The sequence below is a fragment of the Onychostruthus taczanowskii genome, unplaced genomic scaffold (assembly GCF_017590055.1).
Source record: "Onychostruthus taczanowskii isolate IOZ18803 unplaced genomic scaffold, ASM1759005v1 scaffold12, whole genome shotgun sequence".
Classification (NCBI taxonomy): Eukaryota; Metazoa; Chordata; class Aves; order Passeriformes; family Passeridae; genus Onychostruthus; species Onychostruthus taczanowskii.
The window spans coordinates 14815489-14837096 of record NW_024498351.1 but is presented as its reverse complement, the minus strand read 5'-3'; the positions used below and the strand labels follow the sequence as shown (position 1 = coordinate 14837096).

General features: G+C 37.4%; 1 protein-coding gene across 1 annotated transcript in view; it reads right to left on the bottom strand.

The window, feature by feature from the left end:
* TENM3 (teneurin transmembrane protein 3) overlaps positions 1-21608 on the bottom strand; it is a 235797-nt gene that overhangs the window by 154520 nt on the left and 59669 nt on the right. The window contains exon 2 of the mRNA XM_041395708.1: positions 15172-15381. Within this exon, the coding sequence (XP_041251642.1) occupies positions 15172-15373 (202 nt within the window). The 5' untranslated portion in view covers positions 15374-15381. The remainder of the gene's footprint in view (positions 1-15171; positions 15382-21608) is intronic.

Below are 21608 nucleotides of genomic sequence, written 5' to 3'. Positions count from 1 at the left end.
TTTTATACACAGCGCTTCTGCTGAAGTCCTGCTTGCTGACTGTCTTTCACCTCTTGAAGAAAAATACTTTCTCTAATGGGATGAAGTGAACATGAAACACTACAGAGAACACTGTTCCTAATACTGCTTTCATTTATATTAATAATTTCTTCAGAAAAATTTGAAATTCCAGACTCGATATTTGTCTGTTAAATATATGAATTTTAAAATACAACCTAATAATATTAACAACATTTGGGGGGGAATAAGATCCTTCTTTCTAGAACAGGTTTTTTTCTGCACTAATTGTTACCTTCAGCTATTAAAATCTAGCCATTTGCATAGTATTGTGCATTAACAGCAGGCATACAAAACTGTATAAAGTGGAAGCAACAAAGATGGAGAAAATGGTTGGAGAAAAGCACAAATCCAGATGTTAACTTCCACAGAGCGAGTGTGAAGAGCCACTTCATATCAAACACACACATTAAAGACTCCAATATTTTAGGTCAAGTGGGAGCATCTCACCAAGAAGTCTGTAACCAACTACTCTCTATAGCAAAAATGGTCACATTTGTTGAAATTAGTGCCATTACCAGTACCAACATCTCAATAATTTCTGCTTTTAATCCTCTTGTAAGGCTATTAAGGTATCCAGGCATATCTCAGTTCCCTGGGGCAGACGAGTAGCCTAGCAGCCAAAAGATTAAGATTATCCTGCTCTGTTAAAACCACATGAGATTGATACTTCTCTGGCCTGTCTGCAGCAGAAAATTCTCCCAACAGCCAAAGCAGCCACCAAGAGAAAAGACTGCGTGTTTTTTTTTATCAGTTTTCATCTCTTCTAATAGCTTTCCTGCCACAAGAGGGTAAGAAGGATCAGAAGCAGGCAGGATGTTAGTTTTCATCCCCAATTATAAAGGAGCTACACTTTTAAGTATTCATGTTTGTGTTTTTGCCGATCCTTCTACAGATGTCTGGACTATTCTCAGGACAGAAGAGAAGGGTTTTTAAAGAAAATTCTAGATTACAATTGTTGTAATATGGATTAGAAGCAAAATTGTTACCTTTTTGCTTCATAAAACATACACGTTGCATAGCATTGCATTCCTTTAATGTGAAGACACTAATATTAAAAAAGAAATATGACATGGTTACTTTAATTATGTAGAACTGTAATTGGCATTTATTGCGTCGGGCTTCAGAGGGATAGGAGCATGGGGTGGAAGCTGATTTTTTCATTAAATAGCTGCCCCAAGGCAGATACATTCTGAACAAAGCACCTTTTCATGAGATATACCTGTCCCATGGAGAGAACAACAAAGGGAATGAGGAAGGGGATGTAGGAAGCCTGAACAAGGAGAGAATGATAGGAAAAGAGCCCATTAAAAAAAAAAGAGAAAAAGGAATAAAAGAGAAAGTAGTAACTAAGATGGAGTGGCATGGTATGGTCAAATAAAGGTTAAATCACTTAATAAGAAAGAAGAAGGGCTTTCAAGGAAGAAGGGCAAAAACAGGGAAAGGAGGAAATTAAAAGAGCACACTTAAAGGATAAGAAGGATTAAAACTAAGAACAAGAGGAAAAAACCCAATACCCAACCTCTCCAAAGAATGAAAAGGCAAAAAAAAAAAATCACATCCATGCATACAGATCACTTCAGGGAGTTAAAGGCTTGTGCCTGTTTGCATCTGTTTAATTGTAGATTTGACTATATGGCATTCCTCAGCACTTCTGACTACTTAAGGAGCATTAAACAGATGAGTCATGAAGGATGAAGTTAAGGGCAGAGGAGCCCAGCACAATCTCTGCTTTCTCATCCACACTCATTTCTTTCCTGCTTTGCCTCAAGGTGGCTACCAGCAGTTTGGGTATGAAAGAGCCTGAAAAGAACATTTCCTTGCCTTTTTTTCAAAGATGATGCATGGTATTGGAAAAAAATGTCCCCATATCAGTTGCATATGCTTCTAGTGGAATGGGGGAGTCATGTCTGCTGCTCAGTAAGCCACGTGAACAACGCCAGAAATTGATACGGGGTGCAGATGAGCAGTCTCCATTATTTGTACATTTAGTTTTCCACTGATATTCCACAGCAGCAATGGAAATCTTTATTCCTACAGTAGCAAACATGTAATACACCAAGAAAAGGGGATCTAGTTTTCTAGTTGTATTCTGTGGATTCAAATCAGAGGCTTTGCTGCATCACCACTTGGCTTCGCTCATATCTCATAGTCACTATTAACAGACAGCTATGGCAAGGGGCAATGGAAAGAGCATACCATTTTAGGACTGTTAACCCTCAAAGCACAGAGCTTTGCACCTGGAGGCAGAAATCATGGCTAAGGAGCTGCCCAGTACTTTGTCAGCAGAGAGCAAGTTTTTGAGTGGTAGAAATAGTGCATCTGCTACTACTTTTTTCCTCTAGTACTCAAAATCTCCAAAAGAACCAAACAGCCCTAAAGCAGCACTGATGCAGCTGTGAAAGAGCACTGCATCTAGAGATTCCTGTACTTCATACGTCTCAAGAGGTTTACCCAAAGGCTGTCTGCAAACGCCACTGAATTGTTCAAGTCTTTGTAACCACAGGAATATGCTTTTCACATTTCTTTAAATACGTTTTCAGCTCTGTTGCAATCATGGTAGTACAGTAACAGGAAATAGAAACACATGCATATGTTAACTACAACTTAATTCTGCCAGCATATAAGACATTATTTGCACTCAAGCAAGTTGAGAGTCACTAATCATCATCACTAAGATGAAAGGTTAGTGCATTGTTTATAGACTATCTAGTATTCACATTTGATTATTTCAGGATTAGTGTCAGAAAAATTATATACTACTAACCATACACAGCCCCCTCTCGAACAATCTTTTAATCATTCTCTGGATTTTCTTTCTGCGTTCAAATTTCTTGAACTTTTTGTAGTAGCAGTATTCTACCCATCACTCAAAAATACATAAATACATGGTAGTTTAAGATTTCCAGATGCAAAATACATAGCCACTCTCTGTTCCTAAGATGTGACAGAACAGATTAAATCTGGGGCAGCACACCACACAAGAACACCAACACTGCTAAAGCATGCATGGAGGAAGGAAGCTCCCCAGCTTCCCTAACACAAAACTGGTACTACAGGGCACTTACTTTTAGACATAGGTGTCTAAACATTCCATTCTTTACTAGTTTGAATTTTAACCCTCTCTCAAGGAATTTTATATAGACAAAGGGGAAAAAAAATCCGATCTGTTGTGGCCATGATCATAGAAAGTTATTATATGACAGTGAAGCAAAGTTGCACCCAAAGCTCAAGACCGTTTCAAAACAACTTTCAGATAAATTTATTTAACAAATGTTGATCTGAGTATTACTAATGATAAAGCAACTAAATGAATCTGGACAGCCTGTACTGTTTTACTTGATTGTTATTCTGCTGGTCTTTCTCTGCAAAACCAGCCATTTTAAATGTCTAGCTAACAGTATAAATCTCTGTAATAGGGCAAGGAAGTATTTTCCTTTCAGGCTCAAAACAATGCATGTATACTGGCTGATTCCTCCACTGTGCCTAGGAATGTCCCTCAGGGCCTCCAGTCCAGAAGGCTTGCAAAGCAGTTTATTCTGGAGGGCTTTCTAGAAGCTAGAAAGGAGTTTTAAAAATATCTAACCTATCCTCCATCTCTGCCTTTCTGTTTACTGGCTCAGGTAAACAACAGTAGCCAGAATTCACCACAATTAGGAGAGACATCAAAGACTTTTACATGGGAGACTAGATTAAAATAAGAAATAATTCAAGTTGAGCGAGGAAGAGACCCATATATGATGCTGTGGTGCATTCTGATGCCAATTATTTTTAGTTATTCATATAAAACTATAAACAAACAGAAAAATATTCCATATTACACACCACTGATTAAAGGCCTTGAGGAAATAGATCAAGAAGGACACGTGAAGAAAAATACTGCAGTGAATTTTGAAATTTTGAAAACCATACATTACAAGGCATAAGTAACAACTTTATACTGTAGTGCTTGAAAAATGCACAAAAAAGACTTGAAAAAGATCTATTAATTTTGAATTATACAGGTAAATATGCCACAAATGCTGAATATCTGAAGGCACATTAAGAGCTAAAGTACTTGGAAATTGAAAATTTTAAGGTATCAATTATTGTTTCTATTGGTGGATACTTTTTTTTTCCCTGAGCATTACGATATATTCCAATGTCAAGAATATTAAAACAGTGAAGTGCTTCTTTCTAATTTTTCAGTACCAATAAAAATAAACAGATCTTTGACATGTATCAGACATAACAAACAACTATCTAACACAAATAAAAAGCAACACTGCTGCTTTAAGAAACTGTATCTTAGCTTTTCCATTTCTTTAATCCCCATCTAGAGCGCCTGCTGGCAAATCAGCAGCATGTCGGAAAGGGTTGAAGAACATGAAGATATATAAGTGTGAATTTCATGAAGTCTGTCGCTCCCTCTATGTTATATATTTTTGGCCAGTAAAACAATGTAAGTACTTGGCTCCAAAACCCCATGTTGTGCATCTCACCCCAGTAGCAATTACAGGAAGAGTCCAGCTGTAAAAACCTGATGGAGACGCTGTGCAGATTCAAAGAATCAAAAGCGCAATTCATTAGAAGTGCTTCACTTGTTTTCTGAAGCAATTTCGAAGCTGGTGTACACAGAGATGGGGGTGCAAGGTCACCCCTAGCCTCGCCTTTTCACCACTGTGCAGAGGACAAGCTACCAGAAAGTAACCCAGAGACTCAAGAAATCCCACAGACAGTATTTTAAAGCTTTCCTGAACACAATGTAGGATGCTGTTGAGGCGAAAGAAGGAAGCATTCAACAAAAAATCCCTTGTGGTTTCTATGCATTTAAGAATGAACAGAAAAACAAGCCCACTCACACCAACTGGTAGTGACAAAATCAAGGGAAAGCTTTATTCTTCCTTGAACCTCTCTGAATGAACTAATAGACTCAACCAGCAGCGGCTGATATTTTGTACTCGGTGATAAGCCAGCCTCCTGTATATTCAGATATAACATGCTTTATGACAAATAAATTCCATTGTAAATTGTTTGAATAGCTACTGCAGTGTTAAATTGAAGCTTCAAGAAATGCATACAAAGCAATATTTAAGAGACAATTTCATCTGGAGTCTCCAGGTTATGGCAATAATGGGATAAGTTTACTGCTGATTACTGCAAAACAAAATACCTTTCAACACAAAGATGAGTCGGATTAATGGCAAAACTTACAGTAACTGACTCATTTTAATTTGCAAGTATTCAGCGATTACAGTATTTCCAAATTGAGGACTTTGTTTTGTTTGGTTTTTTTAACGACAACAAAGTATCCTGTTACATAAACAGAACAGTTCTTTGACACTGCATCTTGCTGCTAACTGTTAAGGGATTTATCTTACAGAGAATAGCAATAAAGAGGCAAATTAATTCTGTTTTCTGTAACTGTAGCAGGGATACTAGTGTAAACATACAGAATCCCATGGAGAGAATATTTTCAGTCTTTTGTAATAAATGATCAGCAACTTAGCAGACAGAAACATCCTTACTTGTTTCTTTCCCCTCCCTCCTGGCTCAGAGAAGGTATCTCGTACCTATGAATTCTAACGATTAAAATAATTCTACCAATTACTTTGCTGCATTCCAGTATGCATAGTCAAGTATGTAATGCAATAAACTATGCCTGAATGGTCTGTTTACCCCAAAGCAAGTTACAAGGAAAACTCTTTCGCCTTAAAGGACTTGTCTCTTTGGAGCGTGCAGGCTGGCAAAAAGCCAAGGGAAGCTGGTGCTTAAGCAACCAAGACTGAGCAGTGCCTGTGTGCACTGCAATCTCAGCCAACCGCAGTAAATGTTATTGGAGTTTTTGTGCTGTAAAATTGCTGCTTTCATGCCCACTGCATCTGACAATAGGAATCCTTGGCCTTGCATGAGAAAGGAAGGCTGATGTGCCTTCTAGTCAGATCTCTGCATCCTTAAAAAGCAGGGTTACTACTCCTGTGTACTTCTAATGGGTTAGTGACAAATAAATTCATGTCAATGCTACGTCAGACACAGAAAGATACTAAATGGAGACATTTTTTGTATATGAGAGAGAAGAGCAGAAAACTCATGCTTTAAGCACAGTCCTTAGGCTATTAAGACTATTGATAATATTTAAAAAGATAAAGGATGTTAAAGGTGACAAATGTTTATAAGCCTTTCACTTTTCAAAGCAACTTTGAGATAAATGGTTTTCACAATCATCAATGCACACCATTTTTTTCGCTTAGTGACTCAAACACAAAATCCTTAGCATTCCTCCTATGAAAGGTGCAACAAGCATCTGCCAGCTCAGAATTTCTGAGAGTCCTTTTTACTTTCAGCAAGCAGCAGGTTTAAAGCACTGAAACATGATCCTCCAACTTACATCTACTGAGAACAGAGCTCAAATGGAAACCAAAAGGCAATGAGAAGAAAAATCATAATTAAAAAAAAAAATCGTCAAATGATCTGTGTATTTTTGCTACAGAAACTTTTCAACATTATAGAATAAAACTTATATTGCAGTTGCATCACAATTACCAGGTCTTTGTATTAATCTCCACTAGCAACTTCCATTTAATCCAACAGCAATTCCTCAGAAGCACAGAATCAGGCCATAGCAATCATTGGAACTATAGAATAAACTAGGTATTAAAAAAAACCCCAAAAACTAAGATTTTATTAAAACCTCACAGTCTTCAGCTCATTCTGTGTTTCTGGAAGAACTTTTGTATTCACAAATCCATCAAGGATTGGTAAGCATTAGAGCTCATAAGAAAGGCTTGTAAAACTGCAAATTCAGACTGTTGCCACCAAGTGATGAACACATGAGAACATGTGTAAGATCTTGAGTCCTCCCTTTCTAAAAATGGCTTCTGAAAAAAGATTTTGCATTGCAGTACCGAGTTAAAAATACTGGACCTTTCCCCAAAATAAAATAATGAAAAATCAAAATAAAAGCACTTGATGATGTGACACACTTCCATCTGTTCCTGATGCTATACAAGTTATTTTGTGTGTGCTCACATAACATTTGTTCTTCTGGAAGTCAGTATAAGCAGTACCTGGGTGAAGTCCTCAGATGTGTAATTTATAATGAAAATAAACCCCCTATGTAACAGTTTCCTTGTCCTCTTACCTTCTGTATTACAGATTAATTTCTACCATAAATTTCTTACAGACTCCTCTCTGCACAAGAGCAGCATATCCTCGTTCCTGACTGCGACTTCAGGACTCTTCCATTAAACTGTGACAGAAGTTAAATTCAAGCTCCTTATCTTGCAATTAGGAAATGTCTGCTCTTTAATCAAGCAGTCAAAGGAAACGATGTGTGTGCAAGCACTGGCAAGAGGGAAGGACGCATTTTTGACTCTTGTGTTCATCCATCGTGCCAGGTACGCGTTAGTTCACTTCAAGTGAGCTGACATTTGGGCACAGCGTTCTTCCTTCAATAAAACGATATTCTGCCTTTATGTTTCACTGTATTTCAGAATGAATTTATCTTCACAGATTTTTCTTAAACTGCCTGATTTTTTGTAATATGATTTTTGATGGGGAAGGAGGAGTGGAGGAAATGTCTCTACATCAGATCATATCCGCACTACGATACACAGTTGGCAGGTTGTCCCATCTGGCATGCGTTCGAGTATAAGATGGATAATTTGTCACTCTGAATCCTTTGATTCATGAAAAGGCCAAAATCATCTCTGGAAAGATATTTTGCAGCTAATGATACAGGAGGTGTGGGGGAGACTGTTCTTTGAAGGCTACAAAGGCCACAATCTGAGGAGAAATAATTGGGTCTTGGCTCTTCTATTAATTAACATAGTAAGAGATTGAAAACTACAAAAATCTCTTAGGAGCAAAACATGACTTACAACAATCAGATATGAGAAGTAATTGCCCACCACTTTGCAAAATTTGATTTTGGAGGGGTGAGGGTGAGATTGGGGAACTGTAATTTGCTCTTGGCAAACAGACTGAATGCTTAATTAAACTGAACAAATGTACATTTTTGTACATTAAGGGAACAATGTTGACAGAATTTTGGCTTAAAAACCAATGAAAGAGGATAAAAAGATGGATTCATGAAATTGAAATCAAATATCAAAAAGAGATAAAAAATAAACTGGCTAGCATTCAAGACATAATTTTCAAGTTTTTAAGGCAACTACATTTGCCCCAAGCAAGTGGAACAGACAAATCTGTTGATCTGTAGTTCCTGAAAGATATTTGCCTTCCTTCAATGCCTGACTTTGGACCATAAGAGATTTATGTGCTTGTGTAGCTACCAAGGAAGGCAGCAAGCACTGCTACACACTGACTGAAACAAAACTGTCTCTGGCCTGAGAAAAAAAATCAGCATGTATTTTTATAACATGAACTTATTCTGTATTTACAGAAAGCTTGTCAAGTACCTCTATTCAGCATCGCGGGCATTGTGAATTTATGGGTATCAAACATTTTTGCTTACAAAATATTTACATGAATATGTACATGCCCAGAAGACATTGGCAGTTTTCACTGAGAACTGGGAATCTTATTTTGTAATTTTGCAGGATATAAAATGGTCCAGCACGTGGGAAGAGAAAGCGGCTGTTTTGCAAATGATTTATTGTGGAAGGTCTGGACAATTTCAGTGAGGTCTGGGCTACAGGACAAATCTTTTTCTGTTACATTTAAACAGGCAATGCATTTCAACATGCAGGCTGCCAACGTACCAGGCGTAGCCACAGCTTAGTGAGAAAATCTCTGTCATAAACTACAAGCTCATATATACCTGATTTGAAATGCACACAAGTACTACCAGAAAAGCTCCAGGAGGTTATCTCAGTCCACCTTCTCCTAATTGAATGTAGGTTTGTCCTCAGCAGTACAAGTTATATTTTTATTTGTTTTAATATAATGTTACAAAGTGACAGAGCTTCTGTCACTTCCCTGGGACTGTTAGACAGTTTTTCCTAACCACATGCCTAATCTTTCCTTTCCTTATTTTCATCCTGTTACTTTTAATTGTATCCCCACACCGCATGCAACATGTTCCATTCTATCTTTGGTTATTAGCTTCTCTTTGCCAGCAATTAATTATTGCTTAGGACACGTATTGAGCCAATGTTTAATCTCTTACCTATTCCCATACAGTAATACCTCTAACCTCATAACTGTTTTCATGCACATACATCTGAGCAGTAAAATAAAGAGCAATAGGAGAATTTGACAGGAACTTTGAAGAAGCAAGATGTCTGAATTCCAAACTGATATTCCATTGATGCTCTGCCTAGGAATCCCTCTTTGCTGATATATTTATATACCCAGCTCAAACTGTACTCGTGAGTCAGACCATGCTGCAGATTAATGCCTAATTAAAACTCTCTATGACCATTTCTCCTTAGATTTTTCCCAAATACACTGCATTTCAGATCAGCTTATATTTTTCAGTTATAATTTAACTTTATTAGTTTCTGGCTATACAATTAATGATCTTTCCTTGCCCTCTTCTATTAACATTTTGTCTCTAGTTGGCACTCGGAACAGTTGCTATTTAGTATTATTGGGAATTTTTTAGTGCCATTTTTACTCCGTCATCCATATAACTAATGAGGATGTTAAATAAAACCAAGATTATAGGTTATTCCCATGATGTTCTTCACTACAACGCCTCCCAGTCTGAACTATTAATCCTAATTTATTATTGCAGAGTATTTCAAACCAAACAGGTCTGAGATAATTTTTCAAGTAACATGTCTTAGGGCCACTGTCAGACCTGAGGACAAATTGTGTGTACCGATACAACAATGACAAAATTTAATTTATCATGAATTATGAGATAAGAGATAAAAATCTCATTAAACAATGTATAAGACAACAATGAAAATAAGGCATGTGGATACCCTCAGAGATTCCAGGTGACTGACAGTTCTGAGAATGATGAAAAGGAAAAGAAGTAAATATACTTTTTGAAAAAAGCCTAAAGAGCTCTTAAGCATTTAATCTCATGACCTCAGGTTTGTTTCCTTGTGTGCTAGAACACCTCCACACCCCCTTCCCTCTCCTTTTGTTCCCCAATAATCTGAACTACTAAAATGCAGTTCATTAGAGCACGGTGCTGACAACACCAATGTTGTGGGTTCAATCCCTGTGTGGGCCATTCACTTAAAAGTTGGGCTCGATGATCCTTGTGGGTCTCTTCCTACTAAGAACGTTCTGTTAAATCAAAAGAACTCCTTCTGTGAAATTACATGGCAGGTGACAGCCTGGCTGCCAAGTTCTGGTTCACCAGCACATGCAGCTTCCTTTGTGGAGTAATTGTGCAAAGCAGAGATGGAGTAAGGACTGGGAGGTGTTTAGTAGGCACTAAAGCAGGACTACCAGAAAGCCACACAAGGTACTTCCACATTGGCTAAGACCTAATCTGCCATGGGCCTTTTCAATATTCACAGGTTATTTCCAACCTTCTCACAAGCCAGTTGAGTATTAAGGGAAAAATCCCATTTTCCTCTTCCCACCCTGACAGGAGCTGAAAGGGAAGAAAAGACGCCTTAAAAGTCACTAGCATCTTCCACTAACTTATAGCACAAATCCCTGTGTGCACCTCCAATCACACTTCCATTTCATTTTGCTCTTGGTAAAAAGAAAAAGGCAGAAGTGAGGCAGGTTGTTTAGTTATGCTGCTTACACATGAACTGTGATATCTATGCTGACAACAGGAGAGATGGAGGGAAAATCTGAAGAGTAAAAAAACCCTAACAAACACCTCATAAAATTCACACCTATGCTTTGTACAAGTGCTATATCTGGTCTTTACTAGTGCCAGCCTTGAGCATTGGGCACCTATTCCCTCAGGTACCTCTACAAAAGCAAAAGGTTCTGACCTTGGCTTCTTGACATTGTGGGATAACAAAAAACAATAATTTCTGTATGGCAGATACTTTTGTATAAGCTCTTCCATCAAGTTCTAAGGAATCATCATGAACTAAAGTCCTCAACTTACAGGAGAATTATGCCACAGCACATTTGGTGTCTGTAGACTGAGATGTCCTACAATGAGACCTCCGAATGCAGAGAGCTCAAATACCTTTTCATTCAACCAGATTTATCACATTACTTTTTCTCTTTCACAAGTTTAAATTCAGAGTTGTGCTCTAGATTTCCAAATTTGTAGGAAGGCTTAGCCATTTCGAACTGAAAAGCCGATCAATCTGCAATTCCCATGTGGCTGGAGCAAAATCTTGTTTATTGTGCATTACCAGGCAGATCCTTGATCAAGGACAACTGAAAACCAGTTTATATTATATTGAATTTTTTTTCAGATCTTCCCATTACATAAACTATCATCACAGATTCTTATTAAGAAACATGAGAACCTTGATGCTCAAACACACTATACAATTGCTGCTGAGAAATACACCCTTCTCTATTTTGCGTTTTCTGGGTCTCCCACAGTATTTCCAATTTAGGGGTAAAAATTCTCAAATCTGAGTTTCTAATTCAGAATCTTCGATTTCATTGTCAGTAGCAAGCATTAAATATTAACTATACTGTGTCTTCATGCTCTGTGCTTAAACTAAGAATTTAGCACTTTATTTTTCATTATATTAAATTCTGTGTCAAAAGATAAGCTGCTACTAATTTCAATAAATTCCCTTCCAAATTCTAACTAATCTCTAAGTTTTCATGGAAAAAGATTAAGACTCTTCTCAAGAAGCCTAAATACGGATACTACATGACTTCTATTTTTTATAAGCAGACTTAGTGACATAAGGAAACCCTCCAACTTAATCACATTCAAGAATCCTTTGCTCTCAGCTCCCAGTTCACTCTACTTTCACTTTAACAACTGTTTCATTTCCCTGCATATGTATTCAGATGTCCTTGTTCACGATAAACCATTCTGCTGCTTTTTCTAAAAACAATAAATGTGATAAATAAATTGTTCTGATAGTAGTAGGCAAACAGACTGCTGGAACAGTTCATACACTGAGCTGCACCCTGAAGAAGAGGAACAAGTAGAATTAATCAGAGATGCTACATAAAAGAAGAGTTGCAACTGATGGTCATAGTATTTATCTCCTTCTGAATTTCATGACTTACTAACACATTGCTCTTAGAGAAATTAAATTATTCCTATTAAGCTGTCCACAACAGTCCACACTTGATCTGAATTTTTAAAGGTACTAGTAATATCTCAATGTAGACCTTAGGTTCTCATGGTAAGCATCTTATAACTCATTTTACTAATTCTCTTTGCTCTTTTAGCTAATTCCAGAAAATGAAGCTAATTCCCATTGGTTAACAAAACAAGCTAATCAAACCCAGCATCATAGATTAATACAAATCTACAGACATATTCAGATACTCTAAATTTTGAGTGAGCCAATCATATAAAATACACTCATCAAATGAACTCATTCTAAAGGAAAACAATCAGATGTTTGAACAAACTAAGAAGATGTTAATTCAACTTGCTATTCAAATAAAGTCAATATTTCAATAACTGAAAGCAGTTCAACAATATAATTGTTTTCAGTCAGCACCTTTTTTATCCCAAAATGTTTCAGCAGTGATCCCCCACCCTCTGCCAACAAAAACACTGGACAGAGTCATCTTGAATGTGGCACTGGACTTACTTTGAACGCATTAAGATTAGATAGCATTGAAAGCTTACATGAAGATGCAAAAGAAAAGACAACTGGTGAAAAAAAACCCTTCTTTTTGTGAAAGTGGTACATATACTGTATTACTTACCATTTTAGCTAAAGAAAATGCAATAATCAAATAATAGCATACTAAAGGCCACAATTAAATGATATTGACTTGATAGAATTGGAGAGATCCACATACTACAATGCAATGCTACACAACCATACATATCATGAAGTAGAAGGAAGTTGTAGCTAACTTATTAAACTCTGCTTTTCCCTGTTTTACAATGGACATACTTTTCCCTCACCAATAGGCCATCAGCATGTTATGAGTAACCAACCATAAGGAAATCAGGTCGACATTTCAAGCAATATCCATTTATGTGGTGAGTGAAAGGAATCTTTCTTCCAGTAACACAAACCCTCATTCTGCAGCTGACTGTGGAAATGGAAGTCCACTACCTGAACACCTACGATCTTCTCCTTACCCAGCAGAAAAGCAACAAGCCTGATTTAAATTATGGCAGTCACTATACATACAGTATACATGGTTAGCAAGTTGAAGCACTTCTAAAAACAAGTCTAGTCTTGTGGAGAGAAAGATCATTTGACAGCAGGAACTGTAAACAGTTCCACCACATATATACACTGAAGGGGTGAATATCAGACACCTGCAGGTACAGGATATAGGGGGAAGAGAGAGGGAAAAGGAAAACGAACACATACTTGAAGAGTATGCTGGGTTTTCCTCCTGCTTAGCAGAAGTCTTACAAAGAACAACCATCTCAACAAATCCCACAGTGCTAACTCCTGTCCTACTTGTAATCAAAACCCCACTGCTAAACATTCTGCTAAAAGGCCAAGACTTGACTTGACACAGAATCAGATGAAATTAATTTAGCTTGTCTGGGATGAAACAGGTTAAGGAACATTCCCGAAGGTTGGTAAACTCACTGGCAAGCAACTGTTCAAAATTTCAGAGGCAGCAAAGGGACTAAAATCTAGAGGAATGATGAACACTTACATCACTTAGCTTCCTAAGAGATGCAAGGAGATCATCCCAATTATTCAAAAATTTTAGCAGTTTTGTCTTGCTTTTGCACTTTTCATTTATAAAAGAAGGTTGAAAGATATAGTAATCTAAATATATTGAGTTATTGAACTAAATCAGGCTACCTGTTGGATAATGCATATATTTTCTAACAGATTTCATATTCCTGGAGATAAAAGAAAGAATAGCATACCCTGATTGTAACAATGCATGGCCATTTTTTGAGTTCTTCACAGACTAAAATACTCAGCAAGTTGAACATGCAAAAATATAGTTATCATTAATTTTAAAGATCTTAACCCAAATGTGTCAAGTTCACATACATGAGTGCTCTTAGCAGACTGGCGTTTTAGACACAACATCAAAATTCCACTCAAAGCTAAGAAGAGAAGCTTAAATTTAGTGTTATGTTTGGCAAAATAATTCTGTCCAATCAGCTGATATGCAATCTGCAGAAAAATATTTCTCCATACCCCCTCTAGTGGTTCATCTATAGGTGAGATTTTAACAATCAAAACACAGGAATGGCTCTTAGAATATGAAGTGGCTTGTTCCAAGCTTTGCCCATCAACCTGAGAAGGGCTGTGAACTAAAAAAAATATTCTTTCGGTATGCCTGTGCCTACACCAAGAAAATCTGTTCAGTCATGCAACAGAAATGGAACCTGTGGCTAATATATTTTCTCATATCAAAAGAAAAAAAAGACAAAAGAAAAAAAAAGAAAAAAAGAAAAAAGGAAAAAAAAAGACAAAGAAAAAAGAAGAAGAAAAAGAAAAGAAGAAAAAGAAAAAAAGAAGAAAAAAAGAAGAAAAAGAAAAAAAGTGGTTTCTTTGGGCACGATCTATAAGCAGGCACTGATGTTTAAAGCATGTCACTCCTTTTGCTTACTGGTTGGAAGGAAGAGAAACGTGGAAACATTTCTCAGAAGCCACCACTGCCTTCTGTCATCTCAGAGCTCTCTTTTTGGAACTTTTTTCCACAGTCTTGAATGCCCTATCCAGTAAAAAAAATCCTGCTCTCCTTCCCTTAGGAAATGAAAGGAATGGCTGGAAGCTGCTGAACTTGATGAGGTAGTAAAGAAAATGTTTACATTATTCTGATGCTAAATATCATGACACTTTAACCAACTTCAGCCAACCTTTTAAAAAGTACAACTAAAGGTTAGTCACTTGCTAAAAACTACATTACATAATAAATCATTAACAGCTACTGCTTCACATAAGCATTGCCTGTTAAATGACTTAAACGAGCTTTTCTACATTAGCAGTTATTTTCTAATCTTGCTTATCTTACAGTAAAATAGAAACAATTTGTGTCATTTAAGGAAAAATCAGTTTAAAATACAGTCATTTTGATATAGTTAAGTTTTGTTAGACAATTTCTTAAGAAGATGGGAAATAAAAGGGTATTTAAACTATGGACAAAGTGTCCTCTTCTTACCATGACCTGGGACAGATACTGGATTATCACTGGTCTGTACTAGATATGAGCCGGCAGTATAGTCCTCATCTGTATCAGAGTCCTGAACTGGCTGGCTGGCATTATTACTTAATAACCACCTCTGGTTGTCATGGAGATTGGGTGATGGAGGAGGGGAGTGTAAATGTTCAGTAACTGATGGACTAGATGAGGAGGATGGCATGGGAGGACCTATAAAAAAATAAAAAGCATTTAAAATATGGGTCAAGATACCATATGAAAAACAAATAATTAATTTCTTGTATCAGCAAAAGATGAATATTCTACTTCAAACAAGAAAAAAAGATGGACAAAGAAAATATGACAATTGCCTGAAATAAACTGGTTTAAGTGTTTTAGAAACCATAACAAAATGCCATGAATTGATATTTCAATGAACAGTGTTTATCATACAGGATTGCTTCTTTCAGTGGGACACTCCTGTCTAAAATCTACTAGTGAAATAAAGTAATACAAATAAGCAGGCACAGAGACAGAGAAACAGGACCAGTTTTCCAAGCTCACACATACAGGGAAACTCACTGCTGTAAATTTCTACCACAGGAGTTACTCCAACAGAACTTTTAGTTTTCAGTGTTTCTCAGACACATATGCGATTTAAAACCTATCAAAATGTTTCACCTGTCAAACTTGTGTCCATCTGCACAAGTTGTCTTAAAACATGCATACACAATGACTACATCCCACTCCTGCATCTTGAAAGTATCTTAAAGTCATCATGGAAGAAGACAGATTTAAATAAAGCCTTAGGATTTCATAACAATGCATTTAGTCCTTCAACGAAACAATAATTACACCAGAATGCAAGAGAGAAAGAATTACCTAATCTGCCCTGTGAATATATAGGTTCTTTATAGTCCTTAGGGAGCACAGATCTTACTCAGAGTAAGACTGCTGGACTACTTTTGAAATAAGTGCTGTTGCCTGTAGGTGGGGAATGTGCCAGAATATGAAGAAGCTATATTACATAATTTATGTTAGAACCAGAATTAGATTAATCTGCATGGTTATAATTCATAACTATAAATCTAAATTTAAATTAGAGGAAAAGGGCCTTTTTTTCATCAGATAATGATTTGGTTTTATGGCACTTAGTAGTAGAGTTATGCTGCAGAGGTGCTGTGCTTCTCAATGTTAATAAATCATACTGGCACCTGTAGCCTGAATTACCTTCCCTCCACCTCCCTTGTACACTGCTAGAATCACGCTAATTATTATATTTTTTTATTTCACATTCAGTTTATACCATCATATAGTATCTTAAATGTCTCTAAAACATGTTGCTAAGTCCTTACCAACTGGCTTTCCTGGGAAGAAACCTATGACAGCCTGACCACAAACTATTTACTTAATACCTCCACATATCAGTATTGTAGTGAACAGCACATATTATTATAATTTAAGATGGAGGCTTGGTCCTGGAAGGAAAGTGAGCACTTACTATTAGTCAAGCAACTCCTGTGTAAAACCCAACGTTTACAATCATGGAAATAAAAAGCATGGGGAAATGACATTTTACAGGGCTCAACTTGTGAATTTAGAAGTAGGGAATGGGCACATTTTGTAGTTCAAGATAAAATGCCAATAGGTTTTCTTGCTACACTTTGATTTTTCACATTGCCTGCTTGAGTAACCTGAATTTGTGATTATTTCTTGATGGAATATTTAATGCATTATTTATGATGTACTTAAACTGATTTAGGTAGTCGTTATATTTCATTTTTTGAATAGATCCAATAAAAAAAAATAGGGGTTTTTGTAATATTTATTTTTTATCTTGGAATAAACCTCCTTTACTTGCTTTTGACGTCTCTTAGAGGAGAGCTACAGTAATATGTTCCAGATGTATATGTGCTGTCTGAAGCAAGTCAACATTTCAGTAATATCCTCGGACTTTATATATAACACTTCTCAATATGCTTCCTTTCTCCTTCTCAATTTACACTCATTACCTTTCAGGCATAACAGAGCCTTGATTGCACAAATCATAATCAGACAAAATACCATGCTGCCTGAAAATGTGTCATGTCCAAGGTTCCTTAATTGTTTTGTAAACTCCCTCATTTATTCAAATCTATTAATTGTCTCAGTGCTACATGGCTAGCTGACACTGCACTGCACTGATGAGTAGCCATCCGGAACATGCACCACTTGGGTGCCCTGGCTTACTGAATTTCTCAGTTCAGAAAACACTGTGTGTCAGGTGTGAGGTGGAAGTGCAAGGGTATTAGCAAAGCTCCCACCACTACACTCAGCAGGGACAGATCTCTGCTGCAGCAAAAATCAGTTGATTAGGGCTGTAACATCGCCAGGAAGTTATGCAATTTTTTATAAATAAACCTAATTTTAGCAGACAGGCCTTACAACTGTTGAATCATTTAGGCTGGAAAAGAACTTTAGGATCATTGAGTCAAACCTTTAACACTCAGCATCGCCAAGTCTACCACTAAACCATGCCCCTAAATGCCACCTCTACATGTCTGTAAAACACCTCCAGGAACAGAGACTCAACTACTTTCCTGGGCAGCCTGTTCCAAGTTGTGATCACCCTTCAAGTGAAGAAATTTTTCCTAATATTCAAGCTAAACTTTCCTGACACACTCATGTTCAGCTAGCAGTCAACCATCATCTCCAGGTCCTTTCCTGCCAGACAGCTTTCTAGCCACTCTTCTCCGAGCCTGTAGCATTCCATGGAGTTGTGACCCAAGCACAGGACCCAGAACCTGGCCGTGTTGAACCTCCTACTATTGGTCTCAGCCCATTGATCCAGCCTGTCCAACTCCCTCTGTGGAACCTTCTACTCCCTGCAGACCAACATTCCTGCCCAACTTGGTGTAATGTGTGAGTTGAATGAGGGCACACTTGATCTCCTCCAGATCACTGATAAAAAATGTAAACAGGACTAGCCTCAGTACTGAGCCCTGAGGAACTCTACTGACAAGCCACCAGCTGAGGGCAATTCCATTTACCACCACCTCTCTGGCCTGCCCATCCAGTCTGATTTAACCCAGCAAGGAGGACACCTGGCCACACCATGGGAAGCCAGGTTCTCCAAAAGAATATTGTGGGAGAAAGTGTCAAGAACTTTAAGTCTTGGTAGACAGCATCCACAGCCTTTCCCTCATCCACTAAGTGGGTCAGTTTGCCACAGAAGCAGACCGGGTTGGTCAGGCAGAACCTGCCTTTTGTAAACACCTGCTGGCTGGGCCTGATCCTGTTTGTCCTGTACACGTTGCATGATGGCACTCGAGATGATGTGCTCCATGACCTTGCCCGGCACTGAGGTCAGGTTGACAGGTCTCAACTTCCCTGGAAGCTCCTTCTGGCCTTTCCTGTAGGTAAGTGTCACATTATCCAACTTCCAGTCACCTGGGACATCCACATTTAATCAGAGCTGCTGGTAAATGATTGGAGGTGGCTTGCTGAGCTCTTCTGCCCTCTCCCTCAGTACCCCTGGGTTGAGCCCCATAGACCTGTGGGTGTCTAAGTTGCACAGCTGACTAATTCTTGGATTACAGGGGCTTTGTTCTGCTCCCTGTCCCTGGCTCCCAGCTCAAGGGGCTGGGAATCTTGAGGCCAACTGGTCTTACTCTTAAAGACTGAGGCAAAGAAGGCATTAAGTTACCTCAGATTCTTCCTTATTCTTCATCACTGTATATTTTCCCCCTTCACCAATAAAGGATGGCTATTCTCCCTAGCCCTACTTTTGTTGCTTTCTTGCCACAAAGTTACATGGTCTGCAGAGAAAAGGGAGCCAGCTATATAATATGAGCCAATTTTTCACAAGAACCCTAGGCCAACCAGCTGGGACACCTATTTCTGTACAACTTCATCCAGAACTGTCAGATTTTTGCAGTGAGCTCCTCTTTGATTCCAAGTGAAAAGAGAGATAGCTATCTATACTGCCATTTATAGAATAAGCTACACATTAAGAAAAAAAAATACTTAACACACTTTCTAGAGGAATTGTAAATGATGTGCATATTCCCCTCCAATTCTTTTTTACATGGAATGAAAGGCATTTAAAAATATATGGCAATATTCCTTCTTGAAGTCCTAACAAACTAATTTATAAATCATAAAAATAATTAAGTATTACAAAAGCCAATTTGATTGTAACACTTTTTCCATACGTACAGCTTAGAAGCATACAACACTAAGAATAGCTCATTCTAAGAAAACCCACAAAAATACTACTTCTGATTTTCTCCCCATTCTGCTTCTTTTGGTATCCACCTAGCAAAACATTTGGTTGTTTTGCTTTGACTTTCTTGCTTGTATTTTATAAAAGCAAAAGTTCTTGTTTTTAATATGTGAATTTGATTCAACAGTAACATATTTATCACAGGCAAATATACTGGACTTAGGAGTACTTAAATCTCATGTTTTATGTCAGTTATGAGGAAAAACATACTTTATTTTGTTGCTATTTTCATAATTGAAAACATATGACTTTAAATGATCTTTCTGTACTTCAAAAAAGCTATGTTAAAATGCAAAATATAGCCAAACTCCAGCAAGAACAGATTCAATATAGCAATACGTGAAGAGATGAATACATTTGCTAAGGATATGAGTCCCCAAACAAAGTAAAACACAAAGAAAAGAGGTTGTAAGAAGAACATTGAAAAATAAATATACCTGAGCTAATAATAGTTACATTAAATACATATGTAAAAAGTAATTATGTTAAAAAACCCAAACCTGCAGTGTTCTCTGCCACGATCAGCACTGATTTAAAACACAGTACAAAATAAAAATTGGAAGCAGAACTGATGCCACATATCGAAAAGCTCAAAGGGAAAAGTATGCTAAGTGCAACCCATAAAAAAGATAGCAAATAAACAATTTTATTTAGGGGAAAGATTGTTGCAGGAGAAGACTGCAACAATGGACTGGTAGTAATGTACAGGAATTTCTGTTTTAAGTATATTAAGGCTTAACTAAGTCTAAAGCTGAGCCTCTGTCAGCTGGTGCTGCCCAACACCACCAACTGGGTATCAGGGCAGGGAAAGAGAATGGGGCTGCTGCAGAGGAAGGACTGAGGGCAGAGCAGGGCAGAGCTGTGCCTTCAATCCCAGACCCTCAGGCACTTCGACCTGGCCACAACCCCCAGTTTACAGTTATGTAGAAGTTGCCTTTCCTTAAAAAAATAAAAGAAAGAAGCTATTGTCAGCATTTAAGCTTATTTACATGGTATTACAAAGAATGAGCCCAACAACTGCTCACCTTTCATCCTCTACAGGTCACCAGTTGCTAGAGAAACACTGCTTCAACACCACCATTAAGTGTCTGGATGAACTGCATCTCCACTAGATGTATTTTAGAGAAAGTAGTGCTAGACACTTTCAGAAAATGGCATTTAGGAGAAAAGTAGGATAGGAGAGAAGCAGTAGTAGTGACCTCCTGCTGTTGCAGGGTGGGCAGGCTGAAATAGATGACCCAAAGTCTCTGAGGAGCCTTAAAACACATGCACTTATGAAATCTTCCCACTAGATTCAAACTCAAAGCAGAGAGACTTGGCTGGCCATGATACTAAGAAGAAAGAAAAAAAACTTGTTTATTTTCTATTCTTATTATAAACCAAATTTTTCTGACTATAATTCATGAAGCAACGAAAACTTTCCTGAGCTGAAATATGATCTTAAAAATGTGTAGTTTTCATTGCTTCATGAATTTCTTTAATGCTGAACTGTTGTTCATATATCTAGACTGTCCCTAAAATCCTGGCATTATCAACTTATTTCCATAAGATGCATTGCAAGTCATGTACTTTGAAAAAGTAATTTCACTATAAAAATTTGAAGGGCCATTATTTTCATCTCAATCAGGTTGCATAAATCCTATACCCAACTTCTGTACAACTTCTGATGACTGCTTAAAGCAATACAACAGCAGACAGCTCTGTTTAGGCTGTTTAGCTATGGCAGAACAGTGCATTTTTCCATTCACAGTGTTGGCAGCCCTGGTCACTGAGACTGAAGGAAAAAAAATTCCTCTATCTACATCTCAAGCACACAGAAGGAGAGTCTTATTTTGAAGTGGTAAAGAGATTTTTATTGACTTCAGTGTCAGTAAGAAATTTGTATTAAATTACAATTTGCAAAGCAGATATCTCTCTACTAAAATTAATGGGATTTTTGCTGGTGAGTTAACAGAAATGAAGATTTCATGTTACATTAAATGGCACTACTGTGTCATATAAACCCAAACCCAGACCCCATACTGTGGAAAAACATGTTTTATATATATAATGGATCACTAAGAATAGCTATATATCTCTATTTTGTACTTTGCTGCTCACAACAGGACAAGGCAGGTTGCAGTTTGGTGGGTTTTTTTGGTTTTTTTTTTTTTTTTTGGTTGGCTTTGTTTTGTTTTCAGGTTTTTTTTTGTTG